This window comes from Podarcis liolepis (assembly GCF_965112155.1).
Source record: "Podarcis liolepis genome assembly, chromosome: 6".
NCBI lineage: Eukaryota > Metazoa > Chordata > Lepidosauria > Squamata > Lacertidae > Podarcis > Podarcis liolepis.
Genome location: NC_139559.1, coordinates 26,612,642 through 26,640,547, shown reverse-complemented (window position 1 = coordinate 26,640,547; position 27,906 = coordinate 26,612,642). Strand labels below are relative to the sequence as shown.

Below are 27,906 nucleotides of genomic sequence, written 5' to 3'. Positions count from 1 at the left end.
CCTTTACAGTAAAACAAATGTTGAACCATGGGTTTTCTTCTCTATGAGAACCAGACAAATGCTGGAAATTCTCCCTTTTATGGCCCAACTTAGGGCAGCATTAAATACTTTGGGGAGCGGGTGAGATTCGACACTAAAATGGAAGGTGCACGAAGCCCAGCAGATGCAGAGTATCATATCAGATTACTTCATAGGGCATGCACATCCTGTCATTTAACTGTCAGCTCTTGTGAATAGTGAAGTCTCACATTAGAAACTGTGAGCTGTGACTGGCAACCAAGTCTCAGCCGCAAGTATCCTGTTTCATAAAGCAACCAGCCTCCCATCTCTAGCAGCTTTGACTTTTCAGAATCACTCTGTTTTCCACTAGAGTCATTTGAAACAATCTTTTACAACACAAAATTTGGCTTCAGGCTGTAGGATTTGACAGTGACTTCATCGTTGGAGGATTTACAGAAGATGAGACTGGCATGTTCTCAGATAACGAGCCTGTTGGGATGATAGTTTATTTTTTTTCACTTTTTTTTTTTTTGCGCCTCTCACACCACCAGCAACAACGGCAGAAAACCTGTCTTCCCCTCTAGCTTCTGAAAGCCACCTGCTGATTACTGCCTGTAATACAGTGGTGCCTCGCAAGACGAAATTAATTCGTTCCGCAAGCCTCTTCGTCTTGCGAGTTTTTCGTCTTGCGATACACGGTTTCCCATAGGAATGCATTGAAAATCAATTAATGCGTTCCTATGGAAACCGCCTTCAGACCAGGTCCGGGGACAGTCTGTCCCCCGACCTCTTCTGAAGGCTGGGGGGGGGGACAAGGGCTTTTCTTCCCACCCTCAGCATTTTAAAAAACCCCGGGACAGCGGAGGACTTCTCCGCTGTCCGGGGCGATCTTAAAATGCTGGCGGGCGGCATTTTAAAATCGCCCGGGATAGCGGAGGACTTCTCCACTGTCCGGGGCGATGTAAAAGCCCCTGGGAAGGCAGGCAGGGGGGACAAAGACTTTTGCCCCCCGCCTGCCTTCAAAAGCCGTCCAGGAAGGCAGGCAGGGGGGAGCAAAGACTTTTGCCCCCCGCCCGCCTTCAGAAGAGGTCCTGGACCTCTTCTGAAGGCGGGCGGGGAGCGAAAGTCTTTGCCCCCCCCCGCCTGCCTTCAAAAGCTCTCCCGGGAAGGCAGGCAGGGGGGAAGCAAAGACTTTCGCCCCCCGCCCCCCTTCAGAAGAGGTCCTGGACCTCTTCTGAAGGCGGGCGGGGGGCGAAAGTCTCCCCCCCCGCCTGCCTTCAAAAGCCGTCCGCGATAGCGGGAAGCTCTTCCCTGCTATCCCGGACTGCTTTTAAAATGCTGGCGGTGGGGAGCAAAGCCTTTCGGCCCCCGCCGGCCTTCCTGGACCTCTTCTGAAGGCCGGAGGGGGGGAAAGGCTTTGCTCCCCACCACCAGCATTTAAAACAGGTCCCCGCAGATTTCCCTATGGGCTTTCGTCTTGCGAAGCAAGCCCATAGGGAAATTCGTCTTGCGAAGCGCCTCCAAAACAGAAAACCCTTTCGTCTTGCGGGTTTTCCGTCTTGCGAGGCATTCGTCTTGCGGGGTACCACTGTACATTAAAACAAAAGCAAAACAACAACAACAACCCACACCTGGGTGCTAAGAGGAAAGACCTGAGCTGTAGTCCAAGACCACCAATGAAGCAAGATCTGGCCCAAAGTTTTCACAGAGTTTAAGTTGAGGGCAGAAGTGTCTACAGTCAATTCAACTAGCCCATCCAGCCATCCATTGCCTGTTGAGGGTGCCCCTTTGGGTGCCCTTTCAAGGCCTACAATTCATCCACCAATATGAGAAGTGGGTTTGTACTGGGGAAGGGAAGCTTTTCACCTCCCCCACCCTTTTTATTTTGCAAATGATTATTTAAACACTTTTTAAAAAGTCACCTGCTTCAAAGAGCTCTGGCTGTTACTGTCTCCATCATTCTTTTATGGAGTGCCACTATAGAGATGATAGCCTACTCAAAAACAGTGTGAATCACTTCTTACTGTCTTCTCCAAAAAATATACAGTGGTACCTCTGGATACGAACGGAATCCGTTCCGGAGCCCTGTTCACATCCCGAAGCAAACGTAACTAGCGACGGCATGTCTGCGCACGCACGCGTCGCTTTTTGCCGCTTCTGCGCATGTGCGTGATGTCATTTTGAGCGTCTGCACAAGCAGCAAAACCTGGAAGTAACCCGTTACTTCCATGTTGCCGCGGAGCGCAACTCGAACGCGCTCAACATGAAGCACAATCAACCCGAGGTATGACTGTAAAGGTTTATTCTTGGCTGCCCCATGTGGTTAGGGAGGAGAGTGATTAACCATGAGTCTGGTTCAGATGGTATACTGAACCAAACCAAACCTTGGCTTTAGTTTGGCTTAGCTTAGCTTAGTGTGAGAGCAAAAAAGGCCAGGGATGAGCAGAGTGGTTACAAGAATCTCTTAAGTAGCCTGCAAGTTTGTGTGGTCCCAGAAAACCATAGTCTGACATACCACAACATGCAAAGCAAGACAGTGCATATTCTGAATGTATGTTTATAGTCAGGCCCATGTAGAGCTTGTCTGAGGCCCAGGGTTGGGAATCCCTGGTTGACTGGGAGGCATGGGGTGTGCTTGGCATGACAGCCTAAGTCCAACAGAACCCTGGAAGCCCCACACACTGCTCCAACTGGCTTTGCCCTCTGAGGCCCAGGACAAGTGTACCTAGCTGCCCCTCCCCCCCCCTGCAAGGGCCCGCTTACAGTGCTTGGTGTTACACCACAACTCTCCAAATTCTCATGCTACTAGTACTACTGACATAACAATGAAAAGGTAGCAGAAGAAGCCCCATTGTTTTGTCCTTCATGTCCATAAACCCTATGCAGTAAGGCAAATGTGTCCATTAGAGTACAATGTTGCAGTCCCACTATCAGTTTTCTACACAGAAACCATAAATTCAGAAACAGTATATTGATACGCCAGAGGACAAGCTGATTTAACAGTGTTGTATTATGCAGTGTATCATACATGACATGGACCGACTCTTCTTACATAAGTCCCATCACAATGAGAAGACTCTTGAAAGAGCCCTCCAAGAAGTAGAAGTACAATGAAAAACTCTGGTCAAAACGCCTGTTCTCTGACTTCAGTGTTGAGACCCAATGATTCCCGATTCTTTTTTGAAGGATATATAAGAAAAGAGCAACCCACATCACTTACATTGCCATGTGTTCCTTCTCACATTATGTGAGTGACTCTGTGTGTGTGTGTGTGTGTGTGTGTGTGTGTGTGTGCGCGCGCGCGCGCAAATCAAAATGGAATACACCAATGTGATTACAAAGCAGAGTCATTTATATTGTACCACAATTCATATATTTTAAACTTTTCAATATATCATAAACAGTGCTTTTTTTGGGGGGGGTGCAGCGCTACGCATACCCCTAATTTTTTTGTGAATCTAAGTTTGGTCTCATTGATGGGTAGTATTTCAATACGAGTAAGAAAATGAGAGTACCCCTAAACATTTTTTTAGAAAAAAAGCACTGATTATAAAACAACCTGAACTTATGGGATAGGGATGGGCATAAGGTCATAAGCAAATACAATGAAATACATATCCTCTTTTTTAAAAAAAATGAGGGGGCAGGAAATATGCAGCAGGCAGGGGAAGTACAATAAGAGTGGAGGAACTTACATGGGCCATATACCACATCTGATTATTTGGTCAACAGAAAATCAGCCTTTACCATAACATGCCCCTGTTTGTATGACACTCACAGAGTCTTAAAATCAATATGACTTACCTGCACATTTTGTTCTTGTTGTGAGCGGAGGTCCAGGAGGTCCAGTTCCTCCTTCTCCAGGTCTGGTAAGAAGCACTCTGATCTCATACTCCACATCGGGGTCTAGATGCCATAACTTGTAATTGGGTGAATCAACAATGTGGGTTTCAGCCCAGTTCCCATTGGTCGTACGGTACTCCACCTCTTTCAGGATGATAGGTCCATCTCCAATGATGGAGTTGGCATTTGGCTTGATCCATAGATAGGTGGCTCCAACTGCTAGAAGTTCTGGAGGTGCAATAGGTGTGGGAGGTTCTGCAAGCAAGAAGAATGGAGATATTTGTGGGTGACAGGCTCTTGGTGGTGGGGAGTAGATGGGTTGTCATTATGCAATGCAATGGGAGCAGTAAACAACACACAAGAGTTATACAGAGAGATTACTATCCATGACACCAACATTAAAATGGGCAGCCAAATTTCACGTGCTAACGAGACAATCAATACTGCTTTATTTTGAAGAAAGAGTTCAGATGAACACTGTTTCTTTATAAAGAAGGGTTTTTTTTTTGGGGGGGGGGGTCCCATCATGGAAAAAAGCCACATCTCTTGTGCCTGTCAGCTGAATCAGCCTTACAGATGATCAGGTCCTCTGAAGCATATCCAAGTACCTTGCCAGCCCCATATGGGTTCGCATTTGTCCTTAAAAGTGTTCTTAAAATAGAGGGTGGAGGAAAGAATCCATATGAAACAGCATCATGGAAAAGGTACTCTTCAGTCTACAACAGAGTAGTTGCCAACAATGTCACCATTGTTAATGCATCATGTTCACTCCATGCGAATCAAGAACAACAAAAGTTCTGCAACTTCATATTCAAGGGCACTTAGCTAAGCCTTCAAAATGCTTATGGATTCCGTAAGAAAGATCTCTATTACAGCATTAGGAGATATGAATCAGATACTGTTACTTTTGTGGAAAAATAGAGAGTAAGTTAATAAAAGCACATCTCTTCAGCACCCTTTGATAAAATCAATATAACATCTACAGTCGCTGCCCTGATCATTTTTATTATTACTATTTTATTGGCAATCCATTTATACTTTGTGAACCTTCAAAGTATTGTCTGTAGTTTGTGGGACTGAAAACATTAAGTGAAATGGACATTATTAAGACATTCTTTTCATTTTCTCTGGAAGTTCTCTTTACTAGTTTGTTTTGATTTTGTTTCTTACTCTGTCCTGGAAAGTCTCAATGCATCACTTATTTAAAAAGTTGCTGTTGACACTTCTGGGTTTGTGGACAAAGAACTCCGGGGGTTTTGGTTGGTTGGTTGGCTTTTTTTTTTTTTTTTTGAATGCATGAGCCACAGTCAGGTTGTTCTGAGTGAACACTCTGGCCAGTGGGACACTGGAAAAGATGCTATCAATTTGTAATATTCCATTCAGAACATTATAAATGTATCAACAGTTTCTCAACAAGTCTGGCTTTGGTTTTGAGTTGCTGGGCTAGCTTCAGTTTCCCCACCACATATATGTCTTCATCAATAAACATACACAGAATTTATGCCGTGTTGCATGGTATATACTGCCCCATTGGACAGCACTCTTTGTATAGCACTAACTGTTCATCAGCTGCAAAATTTTCATATTAGAATGGAGGCTTGTGACTGAATGTTGGTCAGCATATCTCACAGGCTACAGACAGGTGTAAGCTTGCCTCTCATATGGATAGCTTGGTATTGAACCAACCATTAAATCTGAGGACTTCAGTTATTCTTTTGAAGGAGGCCCACAACATTTTGCCCCAGAAATGTTGAGGGAAACCCTCAACAACACATTTTGCTAAGATCTTTCTGTGAACAGAGAAAAATGGATGGGATGTTTTGCTGCCAGAGGCAACCCCACACCTCAATACCACCTCCTGCCCCTGGAGGCACCCCCCAGCGTTACACCCCTCCCCAGTCTCCAGTTTGTCACTCCAGTGTTTGTCACTCCAGTGTTTACCACCACTGCATGCTCACTTCCACCTCCTGTTCCTCCTCTGCTGCTGCATCCACACCCTGCCATGGTCATATCCCCTCCGCTGCAAGCCACCTGCTGCCATGCTCCTTGCCCTCAGCACACTGGGGCTTTCCCAGCCCACCTCCAGACAGAGGAGGAGGAGGCACAGCAGTTGGTAGGCCATAGAAGAGGTGAAGTGACCACAGTGGTGACTGCACAGGAGCTGGAGGAGGAGGAGGAGAGCACCCAGCAACAGCAGCAGCAGTGAACACCCAGCAGTGGGTCATGAGTGCCCAGCAGATGGAGGGCTGCAGTGCCTCTGGGAGCCTGCCATGCTGAAGCAACTACCTTACCATGCCTAATAGGTGGGCTGGCTCTGAGAATTGATATCCAAAAATCTTTGACTGCGAGCTGCCATTAAGTCCATCTACTAAGGCACTGGTTGCTTGCAGACATTCACAGGTGCAATTGGCATCTCAGTGACTCAAAATACTGGATGAGTAGATTTTGTGCAAAAAAAAAATATTTTATTGAACAACCCTGTGGACCACATTAGCCTGAGAGAAGATGACCAGCCCAAGGCTACATGGCCAAGTAGGGATTTGAAACTGTTTTCCTAGGCCCCGAGCCAGTGTCAGGTCAGCAGGGGGAAGGACGACCCCCAGGCATACAACAGGAACGATTCCAGCCTGTCTCTCCCATCAGCGTGTAGCTCTAGGGAGTTCTGAATCACCTTCCCCAACGATTTATAAGGACTCATGTTTTGGAGACACTGAGCACATATTCAGAGTCCAGCAGAGATAAATGCAGTCAGAGCTAGGCTGAGGTTGTAAGCATTAAAGCTGCTTTATTAAGCATAAGGCAGAACAAAAGAAAACATGTCTCTTCTCTCTGGTCTTCCTCAGACAGAAGTCAGAAGTGAAAGCAAAACCAAATGGAAACAGAGTACAGTAAACATCCGCTCCCATGATTTCAACAGTCGGTGCTGGAATGCATAACACAGACATGTGATGAACCAATCCTACATATCTGCACAGTGAGAGGTATAGAAATCCAACAGCCAGCTCTCTAACCACTACAACACACTGGCTCTGTTTTCTGTGGCTAATCCAATATGAGGGAGTCAGCATCTTCGCATAACATGCCTCTTCACATCCATCCCATGCTAACACCAAAAATGCCCATCACTATGTCAGATGGGATTTCAAATGTGCCCTGTAAGTTGCAATGACCCCTGTAAGATCCAATATCCTCAAGGACCACCTCTCACTATATGAACCAACCCAGACTCTGAGATCATCATCAGGGGCCCTTCTTCGTATGCCCTGCTCTAGAGAGTCTGGAGGGTAGCAACATGAGAACAGACCTTTTTTTGCAGTGGCACCCCTTTGTGGAATGCTCTCCCCAGGGAAGCTCACCTGAAGCCTTCATTACATATCTTTAGGTGCCAGGGAAAAACATTCCTCTTCTCTCATGCCTTTAGCTAATAAAATAATATATGGCCTTTTAAACGCTGTGTGTTGGGGTGTGTGTCTTATTGTTTTGCTTGTTACTATGTTATGTATTTTTTGTGTTTTTATGTTGTAAACTTCCCTATGATCATTGGGTGAAGGGTAGTATAGAAAAGTAATAAATAAATAAAATAAAAATAAATAAATATCCTGGATAGACTAGAGACAAAGTCTTCCTATACACAGACACAGAGCTGATATGTATTATCTACTGTCAAGCCTGAGATCAGGCAAATCTCTTTGAATCATTTATGCTTACTTATATTTGACGCCCAAAACCACGATCAAGTTCAGTGTGTGGAGTTGGGGGCAGGAGAGAAGCGGACAATGACAAGCTAAGAACCTCTAGAGAGCAAGACTAAAATAAGCATGCTAAGTAATATATATATATATATATATATATATATATATATATATAGTCAGATAATTAGATCAGAAAAAAGAGTGCTGTTTACATGAGGTTATACAAACCTAGACCTACACACAGAGATAATGAATATGGCTAATTGAGCCATGAATAATGATAATGAGAGTTCTATACTTCCAAATGAGTAACCAGAAAGTTGCCAACCAACCGAGGGGGGGGGGGTGAAGAATAAACAGCTTGGCCATTTACAGTACTGTATATATATTTTTCTCTCCTGCCAACTGCTAGTGAAGGAAAGTTAGTTCCTCTCTCTCCTGCCATCATTACCTCCTTTCCCTCCCACCCCCCAAATGATATTTTTATCTAAAGTATTTCTATTTTTTTTTTTTAAAGTGCATGCATCCATTTAGAATGAAAGAAACTCATGGTTTATTAGCACATGCAATTTGACGTGGCCATCACATATCTTTCCCTTGTGTCCAGTGGTGGCAAAGAGGAGGAAGCGATGGTAGGTGAAAATGACAGCTGCTAGAGTCGCTCTCCCTCCCGGGGGGGGGGGTATTGCAGGCAGGCCACGCACTCTCCCTGTGCATGGGGGGCGTGGGGCGTGGCAATGTCACCAGCGTTGCAGGGAGCCCCTGGCTCCATGGCTGACCAATCCAGTGAACCGGGGGCGTGGCTTGGGCCATTTAAGCAGTCACCCACCTGCCCCTCCTCTTTAAAGGTATTCCATTAAAAGGATTTGAGTGTGTGGATCTTGTCTGAAGCCCGAGTATGGGCTAGGGCCATGCCACGAGCCCAACAGGGACCCTGGGGGAGCCCTCAGTTGATGTACATCAACAGGGCTCCCCTTACTGGTAGTTGACTCTTAATAGACTACCTGCACGGCAGACAGGAGTCAGATATAGTTGGTTCAATTACAGGGCCTAAGCCACTACCACTCACATTCTGTAACCAATAAAGTTGTGGCCTTAATCATCCCATTAACCCCAAATACTGGTGTCCATGTGTTTTATTATTCAACAAATGGGGAGAGGGGCTTCACGGGCAACTCACCTACTCTTTTTCACCTAGCCCACTCTGAGATGGTGGTAATATTTGAACGAGGAGAGGGAAGAGGAAGCAGCTGAGGCAAGTGGCAAGGAATGGAACTTCCTAAGACAAAAATGGGGTACCGGCAGAGAGACTTTGCACTGGATGTGGAACAAGCTCATATCTCAGCATCTGTTGATTTTAGTAATCTTTCGAATGCTTTTAAATACCTGGTTTTAACTAATTTTTAATCAAGAATTTTCATGTTTCGTTTTATATTTTTGTAAACTGTTCAGAGGGCTTTTTATTACAATTGAGTGGTACACATATTATGTTAAAAAAATAAACAAGGTGCAAAAATATTCAGAGGTGCAGAAGTTCCCACAGGTAACAGTCACATTAAAAATAAAAAAAAATCAAAATTTGATGATGTACCAATAGAAACTGACCTGGCTTCACTAACATAGAAGAATCTATAGGTGGCAAGTCTACCTAATAACTGACTTACTCACTTGAAATAGCAATATGCTTGTAATTTCTTAAAGTGCCATGCATTTCAGTAAGTAATGAAATCTTCTATTTAAGTGATTTGCTAGAGCTAATTTTCAGTGCCACTGAAGTCAAGCATGGAGTTAACACTGACATTAACTGAATCGTAATTAAGCATTTACACTTGCATTTTATCACATAATATATTAAAATAAAGCTATAATCTCAAAAAACTGCAACAGGTCCACTTGCTGATGGCCTTTATCTTGCACAGTATACAGATGAACTGCCTGCTCTTGTTCTGAAAATGCTATCTTAATTATCCTTAATTGTCCTCCTCAATAATTAATTCTAAATGTATTTTAAGCAATGTTATTTACTACAGGGATTAAAACTGAGTTAGCCAGGTCACCATAATAAAAATGCCCCTCTGAAAGGCCTCTAATTTATAAAACTTTGGAAGAATGCCAGGCTGGTAGCATTGCATTGTTCTTGGATGGGCGACAGGCCTACCACCTGTTCAATGAAATGGGTTTTCTAGCAATCTATCCCCTCCAAAATGCAAGGAGGGCATGCTAAGGAACCTGCTAAAATGTTTGTTTTGCTTTCCATTTTGCTGAGAGACAGCTGCAGCACTATCACTGCAAATGAGTAAAGCACAACAAAAGACGGAGCAAAACAAACTAGCAAAGCGCTGGCAAGGCAAAGCACACTGCAGCTCCAAGTCTATCACCAGTAATTTCAAAGTGGGGCACCAATTTGGAAAGGATGAAATTCAAGGTTCAATCCAGATCCTGTATTTTAGCTGCTGAATCATCCATCTAAGGGGGCATTGCATAAATGATACTTTTTTCCTACATTAGTAAAGTGGAAAGCAGATGAACCTCACACACGCAATCTCATGTGTAAAGAATATGCAAATGTATTCTACTATGTGCATTTTATAGACACTGAGAATCAACTTCCACCAGCAATTTCCCATTGTAAGTACAAGTGATAAAACAGACATATGCACAATCTTTACAGATGGCTGGGTACCCCATACCCCCGTTCCTTGACAATCATAGGGAAAACATGTGTAAAGTGTATGTATGAATTGCACTTAAAGCTTTTCTATAGATATAGCCAGCTTTTCAATGAGTCAATAAAACAGCTGTATGCATGAAAATAGGACCTCCTCATTACTGATAGGGATGTTTCCAACCACAAGATCATAGAATCGTAGAGTTGGAAGGGACCCTGAGGGTCATCTCATTCACTCTCCTGCAATACAGGAATCTCATATAAAGCATCCATGACTGTTGGCCATCCAACCTCTGCTTAAAAACCTCCAAGGAAGGAGAGTCCACCACCTCCCGAGGGAGCCCGTTCCATTGTCGAGCAGCTCTTAATGTCAAAAAGTTCTTCCTGACTAATTTCAGTAGATACTGACTGCCTCTTAAGAAAATATTTTGTCGTGGTCCAAAGCACTTTGGAAGCTGCCAAACTTCATTTGAGGACTAAGTCCACTTAAAGAAAAATATGGCTTTGTTCTCTCCCATTCACTATTGAGGAATTTTTAAAAAGCTGTAACTCTTATTTCTCATTTGATGGAAGCAAAACCAAGCCCGTGAAATTACAGGAGAACTCTGTGGTAGGGACCCATGTTTTCCCCACCCCAAATCATCCATGGTTGGCTGCCTAAGCTGCTTCTACTTCTTGTAACATGGGGTGGGGAGAAAGCATGAGAGCAAGAGAAAGACATCCCTCTTGCACTAGCCTTGCATGCCTCTTGAATGTTGCTGTCTTCATAGGAGCATGAACATGCTGATAGTGGTGTGGTGTTGTGGATCTTCTCCCTTGATCAGTTGCTCCCTGCAATGCAGTTGGATGGTATACCTGAGATCCACTGCCAAATGATCCCATACTATGTTTTGCTGTTTCTGCCCACTATTTGCAATGCCAGCCTCAGGGTGGAAGACCTATAGCAGCTGCAGAGACATCACCTTGCCAACAAAGGTCCATATATCGTTAAAGCTATGGTTTTCCCAGTAGTGATGTATGGAAGTGTGAGCTGGACCATAAAGAAGGCTGATCGCCGAAGAATTGATGCTTTTGAATTATGGTGCTGGAGGAGACTCTTGAGAGTCCCATGGACTGCAAGGAGATCAAACCTCTCCATTCTGAAGGAAATCAGCCCTGAGTGCTCACTGGAAGGACAGATCCTGCAGCTGAGGCTCCAATCCTTTGGCCACCTCATGAGAAGAGAAGACTCCCTAGAAAAGACCCTGATGTTGGGAAAGATTGAGGGCACAAGGAGAAGGGGACGACAGAGGACGAGATGGTTGGATAGTGTTCTCGAAGCTACCAACATGAGTTTGACCAAACTGTGGGAGGTAGTGGAAGACAGGAGTGCCTGGCGTGCTCTGGTCCATGGGGTCATGAAGAGTCGGACACGACTAAATGACTAAACAACAACAACAACTTTTCTCCAATGATGATATTGTATTTCATAGTGTTGGGGGGAGAACTCAAACAGGAATTTCTGGCCTCAAATGACATATCTTATGTCCTAAAAGAAGAAAGGAAATTATTTAAATAGGTGTTACTTTCAACTAAGATTGTGACGAATTCCTCCTGCTTTATGACAGGATATACACACTTGCATGCTTGATCTAGTTCACAATACCAAAAAATGTGCATTTGTCTTAGCCCTACTTAGCAGGTCATTTCAACATAATGGCTAATCCATCACTTAGAAACAATAACAAGATGTGGAAACAGGGATGCTAGAACATGATGACTAGTCAAGTAGACAAATCCCTGTATAAAACATTTGGATTCATGTCAATAATGGAATGATTTGGCTGCTTAGCAGGAATATGCAATTTCCTTTTATAGTCAGCCATGGCAGAATAGCAGCCAGATATACGGTATATTTCAAGAGAAAATAAGTAATCTTAGGAATTACTGATTAATGCACATCATTAGATCTATAGAGAACTGAAGAAAGATTAGGTAAAACTGCTTCTGAAAATTAGCCTCTATGATACGTTATATTCTGATACCAGCCCAATCAACAATGGGTGTCACACTGAAAATGCCAAATGAAGCCTTAGAGGGAAGCATTATTCCAGCAGGTGCCTCTTCTCCATACAAAAGCCTACAAATCTTTATTGCTTTAAATTAACAATATCTCCACGCACCCATAAATCCTGCTAGTGGCAGAAACTGCAAGATGTGATTAAAACTAGGGGCAGCAGCTCAGAGAACAGAGCAAAATGTGGCCAAGGGACAAATTCTCATAAGGAAATGCTGATTGGTATCAAGCAAGACAGTGGGAAAGCAAGAGCTCTGAATAGAAGACTAGAGTCACAATTATACTATCAATCATGATGGAAACTCCATAGGCACCTCAAATGCTAAGTGCACTCTCTAACAATATATTTTATAGGCCTCTTCTCACTGAGTAACATGAGAAGCAATTACGTGACCTGATGAAACATTATAATACAGTTGTGTAGCAGCAAATCTGCACAGGGGCAGCTCAGGACATGAACAAGGGCCTTCTGTCTACTACCCAAATGAACAAACTTGTCACTCCATAGTTTTAAGCTTTGGCACTATCACCATAGGTGGACTCCAGTATCAACATATAGACCACCAGTACCCTAATTTATTTTTTATCCAAGTTATGTATCACAGAAAGTGACAACTATAGTTGCACCTATGGACAGATTTGCAGACAACATCGTTCTGGCGGTAATTATGGATATTAAGGTTTTATAATAAAGGTGTATCGAACAGTCATGTGGTGGTTATTTAAACCATTGAATGTTTCCAATATGTTTCCAAAACAATATGTTTCCAAAAACCGCTGGCTGACTCAATGGGTGGGGAGTGGTGATTCAACCAAAAAAACCCATCAGATTGGTATTTAGCAATAATTTGCTACAGGAGAAACCTAGAAGAGAAAGTGAGAGCACACCACTTACAGCTATAACCACTGCTGCATATTCTGGGTGATGCTAATTTCCCCCCTCACAGTCCCTGGGTGATAAGTCTCTACTTGTTTACAGACAGCCCACTAGCCTAACAGATTTACTCATCAGCACCACGTGCCACACAAACACACACAAGAACCAGTCCCAAAGGCCAACTTTGTGTCCATCTCCATCTTGGCATCAATATCGCAAGACATCATAGCATGAGGGGTTCATTCACATTCTTGTCTTCCAGCTTGATGGGTGTCATTATTACATACTTTCCTACTGTCTATGCAAAAGAATAAATGGGCACAGATTTGACTTCAGAAGCGGCAATAATCAGAAACCAGTAAAATATCTGTTTCCTTCTTGGGCTTTTTTTCTGTGCTAGCACACAAGCTATGGGTGTGTGGGTGTGGGTGTATAAATCATATGAATTATGACTGGAGTTATCTTTGGTCACCTTGTGATACCAATTAAAAACATTTTTATTCTCCAAGGATTTTAGTGGGAACTTGCTGAGATATTTTGTCAGATGTTGCTGCAACAAATTTTCAGGGTAGGAGCATTGTTGTGGGCATTATATTGTGTTTTATTGTAAATTGTTTGTTTTAATTTTGTTAAAATATTCAATTTTCTGTTTCCCCACTCTGGAATCGCAAAGGTGATGAATGGAAGGATATGAATCTAAGTAATAAAATAAATATTTTTACATATATTTAAACTTCAAATGCTTCTTTTGAAGTTTACAGGCTTTAAGTTTTGCATGTTTTTGCTATTTTCACTCCACTTTTTACAATTTCCCCTCTCTACATCTGCATGCATTCATTATACCTACAGAGGGTAAAGTTTCACGCATCTGAGCAAGTGGATAAAAGTCCATGAGGTCTTATGGTATAATGAATTAAATAGTTTTTATGGTGCCAACAAAATTCTTCATTGTTTCAAATGGTACAATATTAGCTCTTCAAGAAAGTGTGACCATCCAGTCCTTATAATTATGACAAAATAATATTTGCAAATTATATGACAAAATAATTTTTAGTCTGAGACTAAATAGACACTTGCTGGAGCTTCCTGGATAGGCCTTTTTCACACTGTAGCCAGTGAGAGCCTATTAAAAACACCCCTCTAAAATGTGAAATAAAAACTTCCATGCCAAGTAAATATTTAAGAGTGACAAAATGTATTGCTATGCTGGCTGGAAACTTTAACGTGAGGGTACATGAACCAGAGCTTGTAATGCTAAATGAGAGAATAGAGGCTGGATCGAAAATCTATGTTAGCACACAAATATCCCTGGCTATGTGAAAACTATGGATGGCATTCATCCCTCCAACCCCATCAAGGGAAGACCTGCACAAGGACTTCTGCTTGCACAATGGAGCTTATCCCCTTTTCTTTCTCCCACCTCCTGAAATTGGTTCAGGGGGCTGAGAAGAACCCCCAGAACTGCAAATGGTGAGGGGATGTATTATTCTGCCTGGCAAGCTTGAATGGTTGCACATATAGAATGCCTGGAAGTGTGTGACACTTAATTCTACCGAAAAGAAACAATAGCATATGTCACTGTGGAAGTAGCATTGCAGTGTATATCAAAGGCAGCCCATACTTAAAACAAGTTGAAAATGCTGAACAATTATGAGTAAACATTCTCTCTCTCCCCCTCTTCCTTTCTCCTGCACACAGACAGAAACAAATCCAGCTCATATATTTCCCCAGAATCCTTCCTCTCCTGTCAGCAACCCATGTGGTTTATCACCTTTTTTCCCCTATATTACAAAACTTTATTGTGACAAAAAGCCATCCAAGGTAAAGGTACCCCTTTACCGACTCTGGCCGACTCTGGGGCTGCCGTGCTCAGCTCGTTTTATTGGCCAAGGGAGCAAGTACAGTTTCCAGGTCATGTGGCCAGCATGACTAAGCCGCTTCTGGTGAACCAGAGCAGCAAACAGAAACGCCGTTTAGCTTCCCGCCAGAGCGGTACCTTTTTATCTACTTGCACTCTGACATGCTTTCGAATTGCTAGGTTGGCAGGAGCAGTTACCGAGCAATGGGAGCTCACCCCGTCGCGGGGATTTGAACCGCTGACCTTCTGATCGGCAAGTCCTAGGGTTTGTGGTTTAACCCACAGCACCACCCGCATCCCTTCTTTTCTGACATAGATATGAGGTATGATTCCACATTTTTAACTATGGCATCCTTCTGTTGAGATGGTTATACTTCACCACAACACATGGTCATGCTGCACAAAACCCATGGAAGAATTTCTAACATTGCTTTATCTGTAATCTCAGCCCCTCAGTCCCTTGCTTGCTCCTACAGTTGTGATATTGTTGCACTGGCAACACCCACACAGGCAATTCTTCTTTCACACCAAATTTAGCTGTGTATAATTAGCATTCGCTCTGAATTATATTTTTGTCTTATCAGCTATAGAAACTATGCAAAGTGATTCCTCTGATTCAGGATTAGAAGCTACTTGCTGTAATATGATAGAGAGCACAGATCTTTCATCTCTAGGAGAACTAAGCCTGTCGTTTACAAGCTGCTAACAATTTCATCATTACAATTAATCCTTCTTTATATTCAGCAGACATGGTTAAAGCCTCAACTCTTTGATAGTTGCTTGGTCAAACTCTATAGGAAGTCTTTAAAACTGCAACTGGTAATATTTAAAACTTTAAAGATATTTGTTCTCTCTCTTTCATTATATATATGGAAAGTGCTCTTTAATCTTTACACTGAGTGCAGTACAAGGATGCATTTAAATTTCAGTGAAATAAATGGGAATTCAATCTAGCCTGGGTGGGGGGTGGGGGAAGCGATCTGGGACGTGTAAAACTCTGTTCTCCTCTCCTTCGAGGCAGAAGTTAATGAGTCCCTGAACATCTCCTCCAAAGCTGGCTCTGGAAATTTAGCCGGGAACTCTGCTTTTGTATTCTAAATCAGGTGGATTACTCAGAGGCAAGTGGATGTGTGCAGGATCCTACTGTGAGATAATGTACCTGTTCCATCCCCTATGGCAGATGCCAGGGGTCAGCAAACTTTCTCAGCAAGGGGCCAGTCCACTGTCCCTCAGACCTTGTGGGAGGCCAGACTATATTTTGAAGAAGAAAAATGAACGAATTCCTAAGCCCCACAAATAACCCAGAAATGCATTTTAAATAAAAAGACACATTCTACTCATGTAATAACACGCTGATTCCCGGACCGTCCGCGGGCCGGATTTTGAAGGCGAATGGGCCAGATCCGGCCTCCAGGCCTTAGTCTGCCTACCCATGGCCTATGCTCTATAATTTAATTAATCAAACTGCCTTCAATAGGGTTGCAACCTTTCACCAGCCAAAACACGGGACAGGTCAGGCAAACTGAAGGACAGCCTGGGGTGGGGATTGCGTGGCACACACACACTCATGAGATCAAATCCTCCCCCCACTGTTGAGGAGGGTTCCCTGCATTCAGCCTCCCACCCACTCCTTACCCCCACCCCCCTGGCTCCTCTCTTCCCCTCGACTCATGTAGGCAGGCAGGCTTCTGCAGGCAACTTGAGCCTCAGCTCCAGCCTTTCGCCCATGCTGGCGTCGGAAGAGACTCAAGCATGAAGAAGGAGGTAGGAGAAGTCAGGTTGGGGTGATGGAGAGGGCCAAGCAGCGGTGGACCCACACCCTGCTAGAAAGGTGGGCAGCAGCTGAGTAGGAGCACCAGTGAGAGGAAAGGAAAGAAGGGGGGGAGGGAGGGAGAGGAGGTCACTCCTTCCCCCTTCTCTCTATTGTTGCTTGCACCAGGCTGGGCTCCTCATCAGCTGCACCAACAGCAACGCAATTGCCATTTTGGACCAGCTGAGCTCAAATATGGGGGGGGGGAGGCATCCCGTTTGTAGTCCAAATGAGATAATTTTGTCCAAAAATGGGGTGATCCCATTTTTTTTAGGGAGAGGTAGACAGTCTCCAACCACCAGGGGTAACATTGATGGTGACAAGTTCACAGCACCCGCAGGTTTCCACCCTTCGCTCCCCTGAACAGCCCTAAGAGAGAGTGTGGGGAATGGCAACAAGTGATGCAGACAGCATACTCATCTGCCCTGCCCTGCTTCCCATGTTTTCTTTACTCTTTATATCGTAACATCTGAAGAGGCCTGCAGTACGAAAGCTTTCTACACTGAGAGCAGAGTAAACATTACCCAACCAAGTTTGTATAGGCACCTTCTCAATAGCTGCAGGGCAAATAACAAGCTAAAAGCTGTTGTAACACATGATGGACTTCTTCCATTTGGATTTGAAATGTTAACGGAGCTTTTTTTCAGAAAAGAATGGGAACATTTAGAGGCTCTTGGTTATTTGTTCCAAAGGGGTAGAGGATGTCAGCACTGTTTCACGTATTGCTTTACTAACATGGTTTTATGACTATTACCTGCTGTTAACGTTTCATAGTCTCCCCTCAGCATTCACTTTAAGTTATTGTCCAAGGGCTTTCTCTCCCTTCCCCCATCTTCCTCTTTTTAACACTTTAACAATCAGCAGCCAGAATTCTCTGAATTGGAGTATTTATGCTCGCAATTCTTACACAACATTTCTATGGCACGCACTGTAAACATGATGTGTCTGTTACTGGCTATCTCCTTGAACCTTCAAATCTTTTATTTTATTTTAGAGATGAAAAAGACTCACATATTTTTATTACGACTTTCACTAGAGGACTGCATCACTATAAACCTCTGCACAGGGCTCCAAGACATCTTATTTCAAGCTCAGCATTGGTGGCAATGTTTACTTGAAATAACACATTGTATGAGCCAAAGTTGATGAAAGTCAGCTAAAGTTTTGCCAGGTTCCAGCAATTCATTTCAAATGTGGGAAATTGGAGTCTTGATAAAATGTGCATGAATGGGAAGGGGATCTAGTTTAGTCTTGCAAATATATACAATCACCATATCCTTATCTTGATACTGTGGGCACTTTCTAAATGTTATGTTACTACCCTGGTGCTGAGTATCCCAGATTCTTCATTTATGAAGGTAAGGTTTATACGAATCTGTAGTCAGTTTCTCAACTGATCTATCAATGTCCAATCTATCCTCCTTTCCTCACCTTGGGGCCGTCTTGATTTCTTTCCTTGATTCATCCAGTCTACAGAGCCTAGAGAGAGATGGCCTTCTGCCTACAGGCTACTTACTAATAATTTTTGCAACTCAACTTCCCTTGAGATTTGGAGAGTATGGAAAAGAGAACTCTAACCACCTGCCCTCCAGTAGAATTATAGTATCTTCCCTTACCCTATTAGGTTAGTGCTTCCTAACTCTATTGTCCCCTTATTACTTTGGTTGAAACTCATTTGCAAAATGGAATTTTACACTGCTGTAAATGAGTAACAAGCTTAAAGTGTAAAGACAGAGGATGCGGAAAAGAGGGAATTAACAAGCCATTCTATTTCATGAATCTATCATTGTTCCCCTCCCTTCCCACCCCATTAGATTTACTCTGAATCCCAACACAGCTTCAGAGGATGCTTTCATTCTTTGATAAAGTGGAAAATAGCATTGGATTAGTAGAATTGTATCTCATTTCCCAGTGTAAATTAAGTGAATTAGATGGAAGATGTGTTGTTCTAATTGTGAAGCTTATTACGGATCTCAAATATATTAGAACTGAATGCTTCGCTTTGTTTGCGCTTTTCAGGGGAAGAGAAATCAAGACATGTCAGAGCCATCTCACAGCCAGTATTAGTAAAAGCAGTACTTGAAGTGAGAGCTTGAGGGAGGATGGAGAAATGCAAAACCAACCTCAGTTATTGTTTGATCAAATTTGCAAAAGTAGGTGAACTTTTGACATGGATTCCACTGCTCTGCTTTGAAAGAAAAGAACTGAAAAAATGCCAAATTGAAAGGGATGGTGCATGACTACATAAGCAAAACTAATTATATCTAGTCAATGAGTCATTTTATTCACATGCATAGAACTTCATCTTTGCAAACATTTTATTCTCCTACTTTTTTTAAACAGCAGAGCATTAGCCATACAAAAAATGTGAGTTGTAAAAGCATCTTCTCATAGAAAGCTGTGCCTTTCTAAAAACTGTTAAAAAGAGAGTAGGTATAAATCTTGCCAGCCATTTTTTTCCTGAATTTTGTTGTCTAGTTTGCAACAACAACCAATACTCAAAAGCTAACCTACAAACACTGATGAGAACATATGTGGGAGGGAAGGAAAGTCTTGGACTAAACTGAAAGAAACTTTTGCTTGAACAAAAAAACCCAAAAAAACATGAAAACAACCTTATAACAAATGTTAAGGGAAAGTTCAGTGTTGTTGTGTACTTCGGTAGCTAGGCAGGTGGTGGAAAAGGGCTTAATATTTCTGTAAGACGTGTCTTCACCTGCCATTTTGACAAATGACCTTGGCCTACTCAAACTATATAGCTGATTCGTAGCAAAAAGAAAATAAGAAAGAAATTGAGCAACTTAAGATGGCACACATTATTTGTATATACAGGAATTTATGAAGTGGGTTGTGGAACATTACAAACAACAACAACAACATCACAGTAGTTTGTTTCCAAGCATGCCATTCCATTATTCAATAATTTATTTTTATAATATTCATACATTGAACATTCAGGACTTTCCTCCACTTGTGTGCAGAACTTGGTGGTAAAAGAGAGACTTTTTGAGTAATCACTCATATTAGCATCTTGTTAGTGGGGCTTATGAGCAGCTGGAGGAAATAAGCTTTGAGAAACCTAGGAGTTCATGGGGGAATATATATATGGTGGTGGTACCGTTATACTTCAGGTTACATACGCATCAGGTTACATATTCCGCTTACCCAGAAATAGTACCTCGGGTTAAGAACTTTGCTTCAGGATGAAAACACAAATCATGCTCCGGCGGTGCAGCAGCAGCAGGAGGCCCCATTAGCTAAAGTGGTGCTTCAGGTTAAGAACAGTTTCAGGTTAAGAACGGACCTCCGGAACGAATTAAGTACTTAACCTGAGGTACCACTGTACTTACTATTCAAGGAAGGCTCAAGAAGACCAGCTATGTTCACAAGGCTAAGATTTATGCCCCATTTATGCTTGCAACCTCCCCTCCAACCAACTCTAAGGCTTAACCCAACGCCTTATCCACCAAAGTTGAGACGGTTGTTATGAGGAAGGCAAAACCCCTGGGTATATAATTGACTCAAAGGGCAAATTCCTTCCTGGCCCATCATAACCCATAGCAAGGTCATTAAACTTATCCTACCCCTGGAATGAGTAGGATACAGCCTTACAATAGGGAGAAAGGGTGGGAGATCTGATGAACCCCAAGTGTTCAGCATGCTGCTGGCATTATCTTTAAATACCCTGGGAGAGTACCTGAGTGAAGTCCTTGAAGCACTCAGTCAGGCCCACCCCAAGAGTGTGTGCCCACCTACTGGCCCTGCTACCATTGGCAAATTGTACCTGGGCCAGATTCAACCTATTTTCCCGCCGGTCAAAAGACTGTGATGGTGGTGCGATACTGCAATGCCATGATGCTGCAAACCATCAGTGGTAAGCATAACTGTTGCACAAGGAGAAATCCTTAGTTTTCCTTAGTACATACCAGTCATTAAGTTTGGATGATACACAAATTTATTTATATTAAATTAATTGTAATAATGACATTTTTTATTATTTATTTCATTTCATTTATGAACCCGTTCCCATGAAATAGTCTGAAGCAATTTAGCTATAATTAAATTGCAATTAGTCATAAACCAACTGATTAATCAATTATAAGGCATGGGGCTAATCAACTAGATTCTTTCAATCAGTTATTACCCATATTTATAATAGATAAAGAATGGCTGAAGCGGCGATTATATTAGGTGTTAATAGCTTTCTTTCACTTACAAGCTGAATTGGTTGTTGCTTGTGGGGTATATTGATTGACATAAGTAAATTCATTTAAGTGAAGTGAGTTAATTTAGAGGAAATAATAAGGATGGAAGCCAAACAAGTGGATTAATTAGCAAAATACAGTAAGTTAAATTAATTGATAGGAGAAGAATATAATTATGGTAGAAGCTGGTTAATTTGTTTTGAAGTAATTATGGGAAAAGCTGATTAACTTGTTTTGAATTTAAGGAATTAAATTGAAATTTACATGTAAGAAATTAACTTTAATCTGAATGACTATCAAGTAATTCATTTTGAAATTAAAACATATAGAATTAATGGATAAAAAGATAAAGATGCATTATAAGTTTAAGAAGGGAAGAAAGACATATATAGCAATAGTTAAAGAAATTTAGGACAGACTTGCCATTAAACAGATGGCAGAACTTCTCGGTAAGCACTTCTGTTCTTAGGAGAGAGTTAAAATAAATTAGGAAGTAAAATCTCTGAAGTGGAGAAGAAAATAATAGCTTTAGAAAATAAGATAATGGCTTATAAAGAAAAATATGAAGAGATAAACTAAAGACATCACACAGAGCAATGAAGCATTAAACAGAAACTTATAAAACCCTAAAAAGCTATCACTAAAATATAGTGTGTGTCCACACACACACAAAGAAAACATGGAAGCCCACAAGTCACCATTAGTTCATATTCATTTCTGTAAATCTTCTATTTCTGATTGCCAACTTTTTTTTTTTTTTACTAGGCTCTGCTTCAGCACTCTTTACAGCATCTGTAAAGAGGGCAAGGTGTTTTATATTTAATCCATCTAATTCAGCATTATCTACACTGACTGCCAGAGCTCTCCAAGATTTTAGACCGAGGACATTTCCAACCCGATTTAGAGATGCCAAAAATTAAGCCTGGGACTTTCTGCAGGCAAAACCTATGTTATGTCAAAGAGCTAGAGCCTTTCCCTTCAGGTGCTAGTTTCTGTACATCAAATTGCTCTGAAGGCCCAAGAACATCAACTGGAGGCCTGAATTTATGCAGATATACACATATTGCATTATGTTATGTTGACTTGTATATAAGAGAGGTATTCATAGGGTGAACCTGCATAGAAATTTGATTTGGGCACCTGATTTGCATGTACCATGCAACACTACTGCATAGTTAAGGTTAACTGCCCCTTCCCTGCATACCATAAACCACACAGAACAGCAGAATAAGTACATAAAATGCAGTCCACACAAAGGAAGCATGATAAAACCCTAGCACAACATTGCCCCTTATTTTCCACAGGTCAGTTTTCTCACTTCTGGTTAATAGGATTCCATATTTTTTCCCCTGCACATTCAATATAAGGGACAGTTACACAGTTGAAGTAAGTTCAAATTTTATAATAAAATCATAAACAGGACAATGGTGTATGACAACAGAAGAGGAGAGTATGGGGGGGACAGACAAGCAGAAGGCAGAGCTGAATTCTTGATGAAACAAAGTAAGTCCCCTGTCAATGAGGGGATGAGGTGGATTTATTAGATTTCCACAACATGTGTCTCTGATGTTGATGGCTAGATGGGTAGGTTACAATGTCACATGGCCCCTCTTGGGGTTCCACCAAGACAGATGTTGCAAGGTCTGCCACAGTGCATGGGAAACTACTGCTGCTACCAAGCAGCAAAACGCCATGGAACAAGATGTGTTGGGCCAGGACACTAGGACCTTGGGATCCAAAGCTTTGTGGATTCACGGGGAGATCCAGTCCTTGGGTCCCTCAGCTCTACCAGCCTAGAGCTGGTGCAGCACAAAACTTGTGAAAAACTGTATCTCCACCTTTTGCCCTCGCCATCACAAGCACCACAGATTTCGGTAAGATCCACCACTCCGCTGCTCCTAGCCGAGGTTTTGCATTCCTATGTCCACTATTTATGTGACGTGCTAGAGGGCCTCTCCAGCTGAACAACACAGAAGGATGCAAAAACACCAGATAGGAGGGAAGGGAGGAATCCTTGTCTTTCCTTTGCTTGTGTGTGCCACTACTGTCTCCACTGTGCACTCAGGTAATGGCTGGAGGGAAAGAGGAGTGTGGTAGTTTGGTGGGAAGCCAGGAATTTTCCTTTGGTTTAGATTTTATCTGAGTTTGAGAAGAATTTTGGAGCTTTAACAACTTGGCTGTGGTTTGCGGCAGGCTTTTAGGAGCCTCTATGCCCAGTTCATTTCTAAGTCTTACTTGGAAGAGCCTTCTCAACATTCCTACTGTTAATCAAAGAGGAATAATTAACATTGATCAAATAAAAATGAAAGGAAGTTCATACAGACAAATAACATTTGGAAGAACTACCTAGTGTTGTTGCTTTTCATAATTGGGACATCCCTTCATGTGTGTAGATAGTTCCCTACCTTTAAGTTCAGAAATTTATTGTTCTGTGTCTTATTTTCTCATTCTTGTACTTATCTAATTTTCAAGCCTATAAAATTGCTGCATTAAACTGGGTTTACCTGTCACTTTTCCCCATTTATTATTTCTCTTTCCTTCCATTATTCATCAGTTATGTATTTATTTTAAAAATCCTTAACTGATTAATTTGTTCTGTTTTCTTAATCTCCAGGCTCAGAAATATCAATTACAGTGCTGTTTAATGCTCATGAGGTAAGCATGATGGCCTTTTCATTCTTCTCTAGCTAAGAGCTGAAGAGGAATTGCTGTCCTGCCCTCATCCACCTATACACCCAACCACCATCTTCAAACCCCCTCCCATTTCACCCAAATCTAAGTGCTGCTACTGCTCTGATGGCAGCTATTAGGAAGAAGGAAATGAGGTAAGTGCATTCCTTGTCTGGGGAAGTGGGTACTGCTACGTGACATGTCTGGCACAAATTACCTATCACCCATCTCCCATTCACAAAATAGGGGACAAAATGCTTTCTTCTGCCTGCCCCCACCCCCGCCCACTGGCCACCCTCCCACCCAGGCAATGGAAGACTTTTCTAAAGGGAAATAGTATAACTGGTCACGTCAAAATGATATTTTAAATGACAATAATCAATATGCCCCTAAAATTGAGTGTGTGCCCCTTAACGACATGAGTATCCTCCAGTGTTTTGTAAAAAGAAATGCAGGGGATCAATTGCAGTCTGTGCCAATGTATACATTATACCACACCTATCAAGGATTTGTTGAATCATGATAGCTGGCTAACCAAGTTACAAGGCTACAGAAGTGACACTCGGCAAAGCTGCGAAGCTTACTGTGGAGTGGATTAATATAATCCCAAATGGCACCGGTTTCCTTTCAAAAGGAAGGTTCTTTGCACTAGTAAGTAGTTTGGCCTAGCTTTAGTTGTGGCTCATATTCTTAGTGCCGCGTTCTGCTCTGGCTCGTCTATCATACGTTATTAAATCCATTTCAGCTTTCTGCAAGAGCAAGCTGCTAATCTCCCACAGGTACCGGCGATTTACACTCAACAAGCACTATGCAGAAAAGGGAGGGGAGATAATGTCCATGGGGAGGGAACCCATGCAAACTGTGAAATGTGTAATTTCAGGTCAATTTGAGCTTAAGCAGCTCCATCAGCCCCTATGCTACCTGTTTACAAGGAGGGAAGCGATTAGGGCAGTGAAGTTTAGAACGTTTACCTATGGAGGCAATTAGAAACTTTTGGCTGTGTGGCACTTTTCCTTTTGTGCGGAAGAGAAGGATGCTAGCCTATACTGTAAGTTGCTGAAATAGCAAGTTACTGAAGGGATTCATAACAAAAGTTCTGTACATGAATTTGTCTGGGTTGATTATGCAGTTTAAGACGCAACAACCTGCTAGGTTGGCAGCTAAGAGCCTAAGGCAGAATTTTTCATAAAGTTTCAGGAACAGAGAGTCCCTTTACCCTCCACTCCCTACTGCTCCTGCCCACAGTGGAGAGAAAGACAAGTAACTTGGAACTGAGGCAGCAGTTGCTTATAGTTTCAAACGGGGTGAGAGGGCGGAAGTAGTAATGGTGACACTGTGCTGCACTACCAGTGAGATTTATTGTCACAGGCCTGAAGACCTGACTTAAAAGGCCACAAGCATTAAACCATCACACTAAATATAGGGCAAAGGTATACAGGATCAAGTATGCTTAGCGTTGTTCATCAAGCCTACCATCTTGAATTGTGCCCAGACAGTATGTGGAGTCAGTAGAACCTTCAGAACACTACAGGCAACTCCCTGTTTGTGCATTCTGGGCATTTGCACGCATCAACAGAGTGCACAGAAGCCTTCCCCCCCCCACTCCCCCCCCCATTCTGCCCTTTTCCTGGTCCAAAACAACCCACACATTGGCGGTTGTGTGTCAGTTGAACACGTGCAAAATGGTTGCCGCCTATAGTCTATGGCCATGTTAGGGGATCTTTGGCTTGCAAGCCTAATTTGACCCACTAAGCCTCACAGGTTGGACTGAAAGGGTGCTTTAAGCAAACCACATTCACCTTTCCTGGGCCTTGGTATCATGTGATGCCAGGCATTGGGCAAGTTCAAGGAAGAATCAAGCCACGGCTTGAATTTATGCCACAGCTGCAAAGGAAGAATCGGGAATACACATGGAGTGTGCTCCTTTGCAGTGAAACACTGGCACTTTTCGGATTTGGTGCCTTTTCTGTCACCCTGCACAAATATTTCATTTTGTAGGTTCAAGTCTAGGTGGGCAGAAGGAAGAGTAAGGAGAAGGGAATGCAATCCCTAAGGCCCCATCCCAAGGGGCACCCAGTCCAGATTCCATAGGAGGCTGACTTCCTCATACAGTGGTACCTCGGGTTACATACGCTTCAGGTTACATAAGCTTCAGGTTACAGACTCCATTAACCCAGAAATAGTACCTCAGGTTAAGAACTTTGCTTCAGGATGAGAACAGAAATTGTGCTCCGGCGGCACGGTGGCAGCAGCAGCAGGAGGCCCCATTAGCTAAAGTGGTGCTTCAGGTTAAGAACAGTTTCAAGTTAAGAACGGACCTCTGGAACGAATTAAGTATTTAACCTGAGGTACCACTGTACTGAAGAATTAAATGTTCTGCCATTTGTGGGTAATTCTGAAGACCCTAATGAAGTCATTCTGTGAATAAGATAAGGAAGGGACAAGTGTCTCACCCAGTAGCAGCATGGGGGTCTGGTCTCCTGACTCGCCCCACCCATGTAGCACCCAGTGATTCTCCAGGGTGGTGAGGGAATACATGACTTAATGGCAAAGTAGAACATGCTTTATTGGCGCCAGGATTGTAGCAACACCAGAGGCAAGGGTGCAATTTCCTCTCAGAGCAAGATGTTGCATAGAGAATATAGTGAAACTGCACTGAAAGGGACTTAACTCCCTGCCTCTCAAACACGTTTAAGCTTGTGCTGATGTTTCTTTTGACTTGATGTTGGATGAAGGGAGAAATGTGCTCCAGAAAGAAAGGAACACACATTTGTGATCGATTGATAGTTTTCTTAAACCATGGCTATGTCTCCACCAACAGACATAGCTGATCCTTGAGAAGGGCTGTATCTCAATGACAGACCAAGCATGGGCTTTTCATGCAGAAGGTGTCAGGTTCAACCCCAAGGAGCACTGGCGAGAACTCTTGACTGAAATCCTGGAGAGCCATTGCCAGTCAGTGAAAACAATACTGACTTAGATGGATCAACAGTTTGATTTGGCACAAGGCAGCTTTCTACGTTCCTAACAGGGAGGTTTGGTCTCAGTTGTTTGTGACTACCAGTCACATAAAAATTTCTACTAAAATACGTTAAGTGAAAGTTGGCTCTATAAAATACAAAGCAATACCTTGTCCTTTCTGATGAATGGACCACTTAATTCTGTGCGCCAAATGGAAGAGTAAGCAACAGGGCACCTGAACTTGACTGCACTTCTGCTTTTAAACTACTGTTTGAAAATTCCCTCAAGGAAGCTAAGTTTAAAAAGACAAAACCCAAAGCTTTCCATTATTTCTACTGCCTGGTCTGATTTAGAAAACACCCGGGAGTGAGGCCTTTTAGCCCTGACCATGTGCCAGCTCAAAGAGGCATTTTTCAGAATGCTTTCTCTGACGATTCCAATTTGCCTGAACACACTTTGAACAGGCCTGCAGCCTCTGAAGCACAACTGCTTAAAAACATCTGACAGGCTTGCAGTGGCTGTGAAAACCCTGCCACTGTTTCAGAAATAATTCAGCTGAGGAAAGTATCAACTGGCTGCTTAACAGCCATATTCTCCCCTCCCCACCAACCTGCTACTAAAAATAGGTATATCAAATATATATGCATATATGAAAATCAGATTAGCTCCTTGACAGACTTGGAAAAAAACTTGATTCTACATTCAAAATCAGTTTCAGCCAGTTTTGAATCTGGCTTTTTAAAATCGATTATTAGACAGTCAGGCCTCCTGACAAAAATCCAAAATGCAGATTTCAAGCGCTGCATTCTACCTTAAGATAAGCATTTTAATTTCATCCTGAAAAACCTGTATGAAGCATGTGTTACGTGTACTGTTGTGCTCATGTCTCCTGCTGAACACAGAGTGTCTTACTCATAATTTGTCAGATTCTGCTAGCTAAAATTTAACATTCAAATCCCTGTTCTGTTTTATGATTAATGAATACAATATTTGCTTGTATCATGGGCAAATCTGATGCAATGGAAAGAGTGCCATATTGACTTTGGGCTAGAACTAGATACTATTATTTAGCTTAAGATTCCCTCACAGGGTAGCTGCTGATATGTATATATGATAAGAAATGAGAAGCAATTTGTGAGCCTCCCCCGCTCCCTCAAGTGTTGCATTTTTAAGGTACTGTACTTCACAACAAGAAAGAATCCTGAAATTTAGTCCATGTTTAGTCCATGGCAAAATTATTTCAGGAAAAATCTGAACATAAGGTTC

At 42.5% G+C, this 27,906-nt stretch overlaps 1 protein-coding gene across 17 annotated transcripts in view; it reads right to left on the bottom strand.

The window, feature by feature from the left end:
- The window catches only part of PTPRT (protein tyrosine phosphatase receptor type T), a 592,781-nt gene that overhangs the window by 269,026 nt on the left and 295,849 nt on the right, over positions 1 to 27,906 (bottom strand). For all 17 annotated transcript variants that reach the window (XM_083507878.1, XM_083507892.1, XM_083507888.1 and 14 more), the window contains exon 7: positions 3,805 to 4,098. In XM_083507878.1, the coding sequence (XP_083364004.1) occupies positions 3,805 to 4,098 (294 nt within the window). The remainder of the gene's footprint in view (positions 1 to 3,804; positions 4,099 to 27,906) is intronic.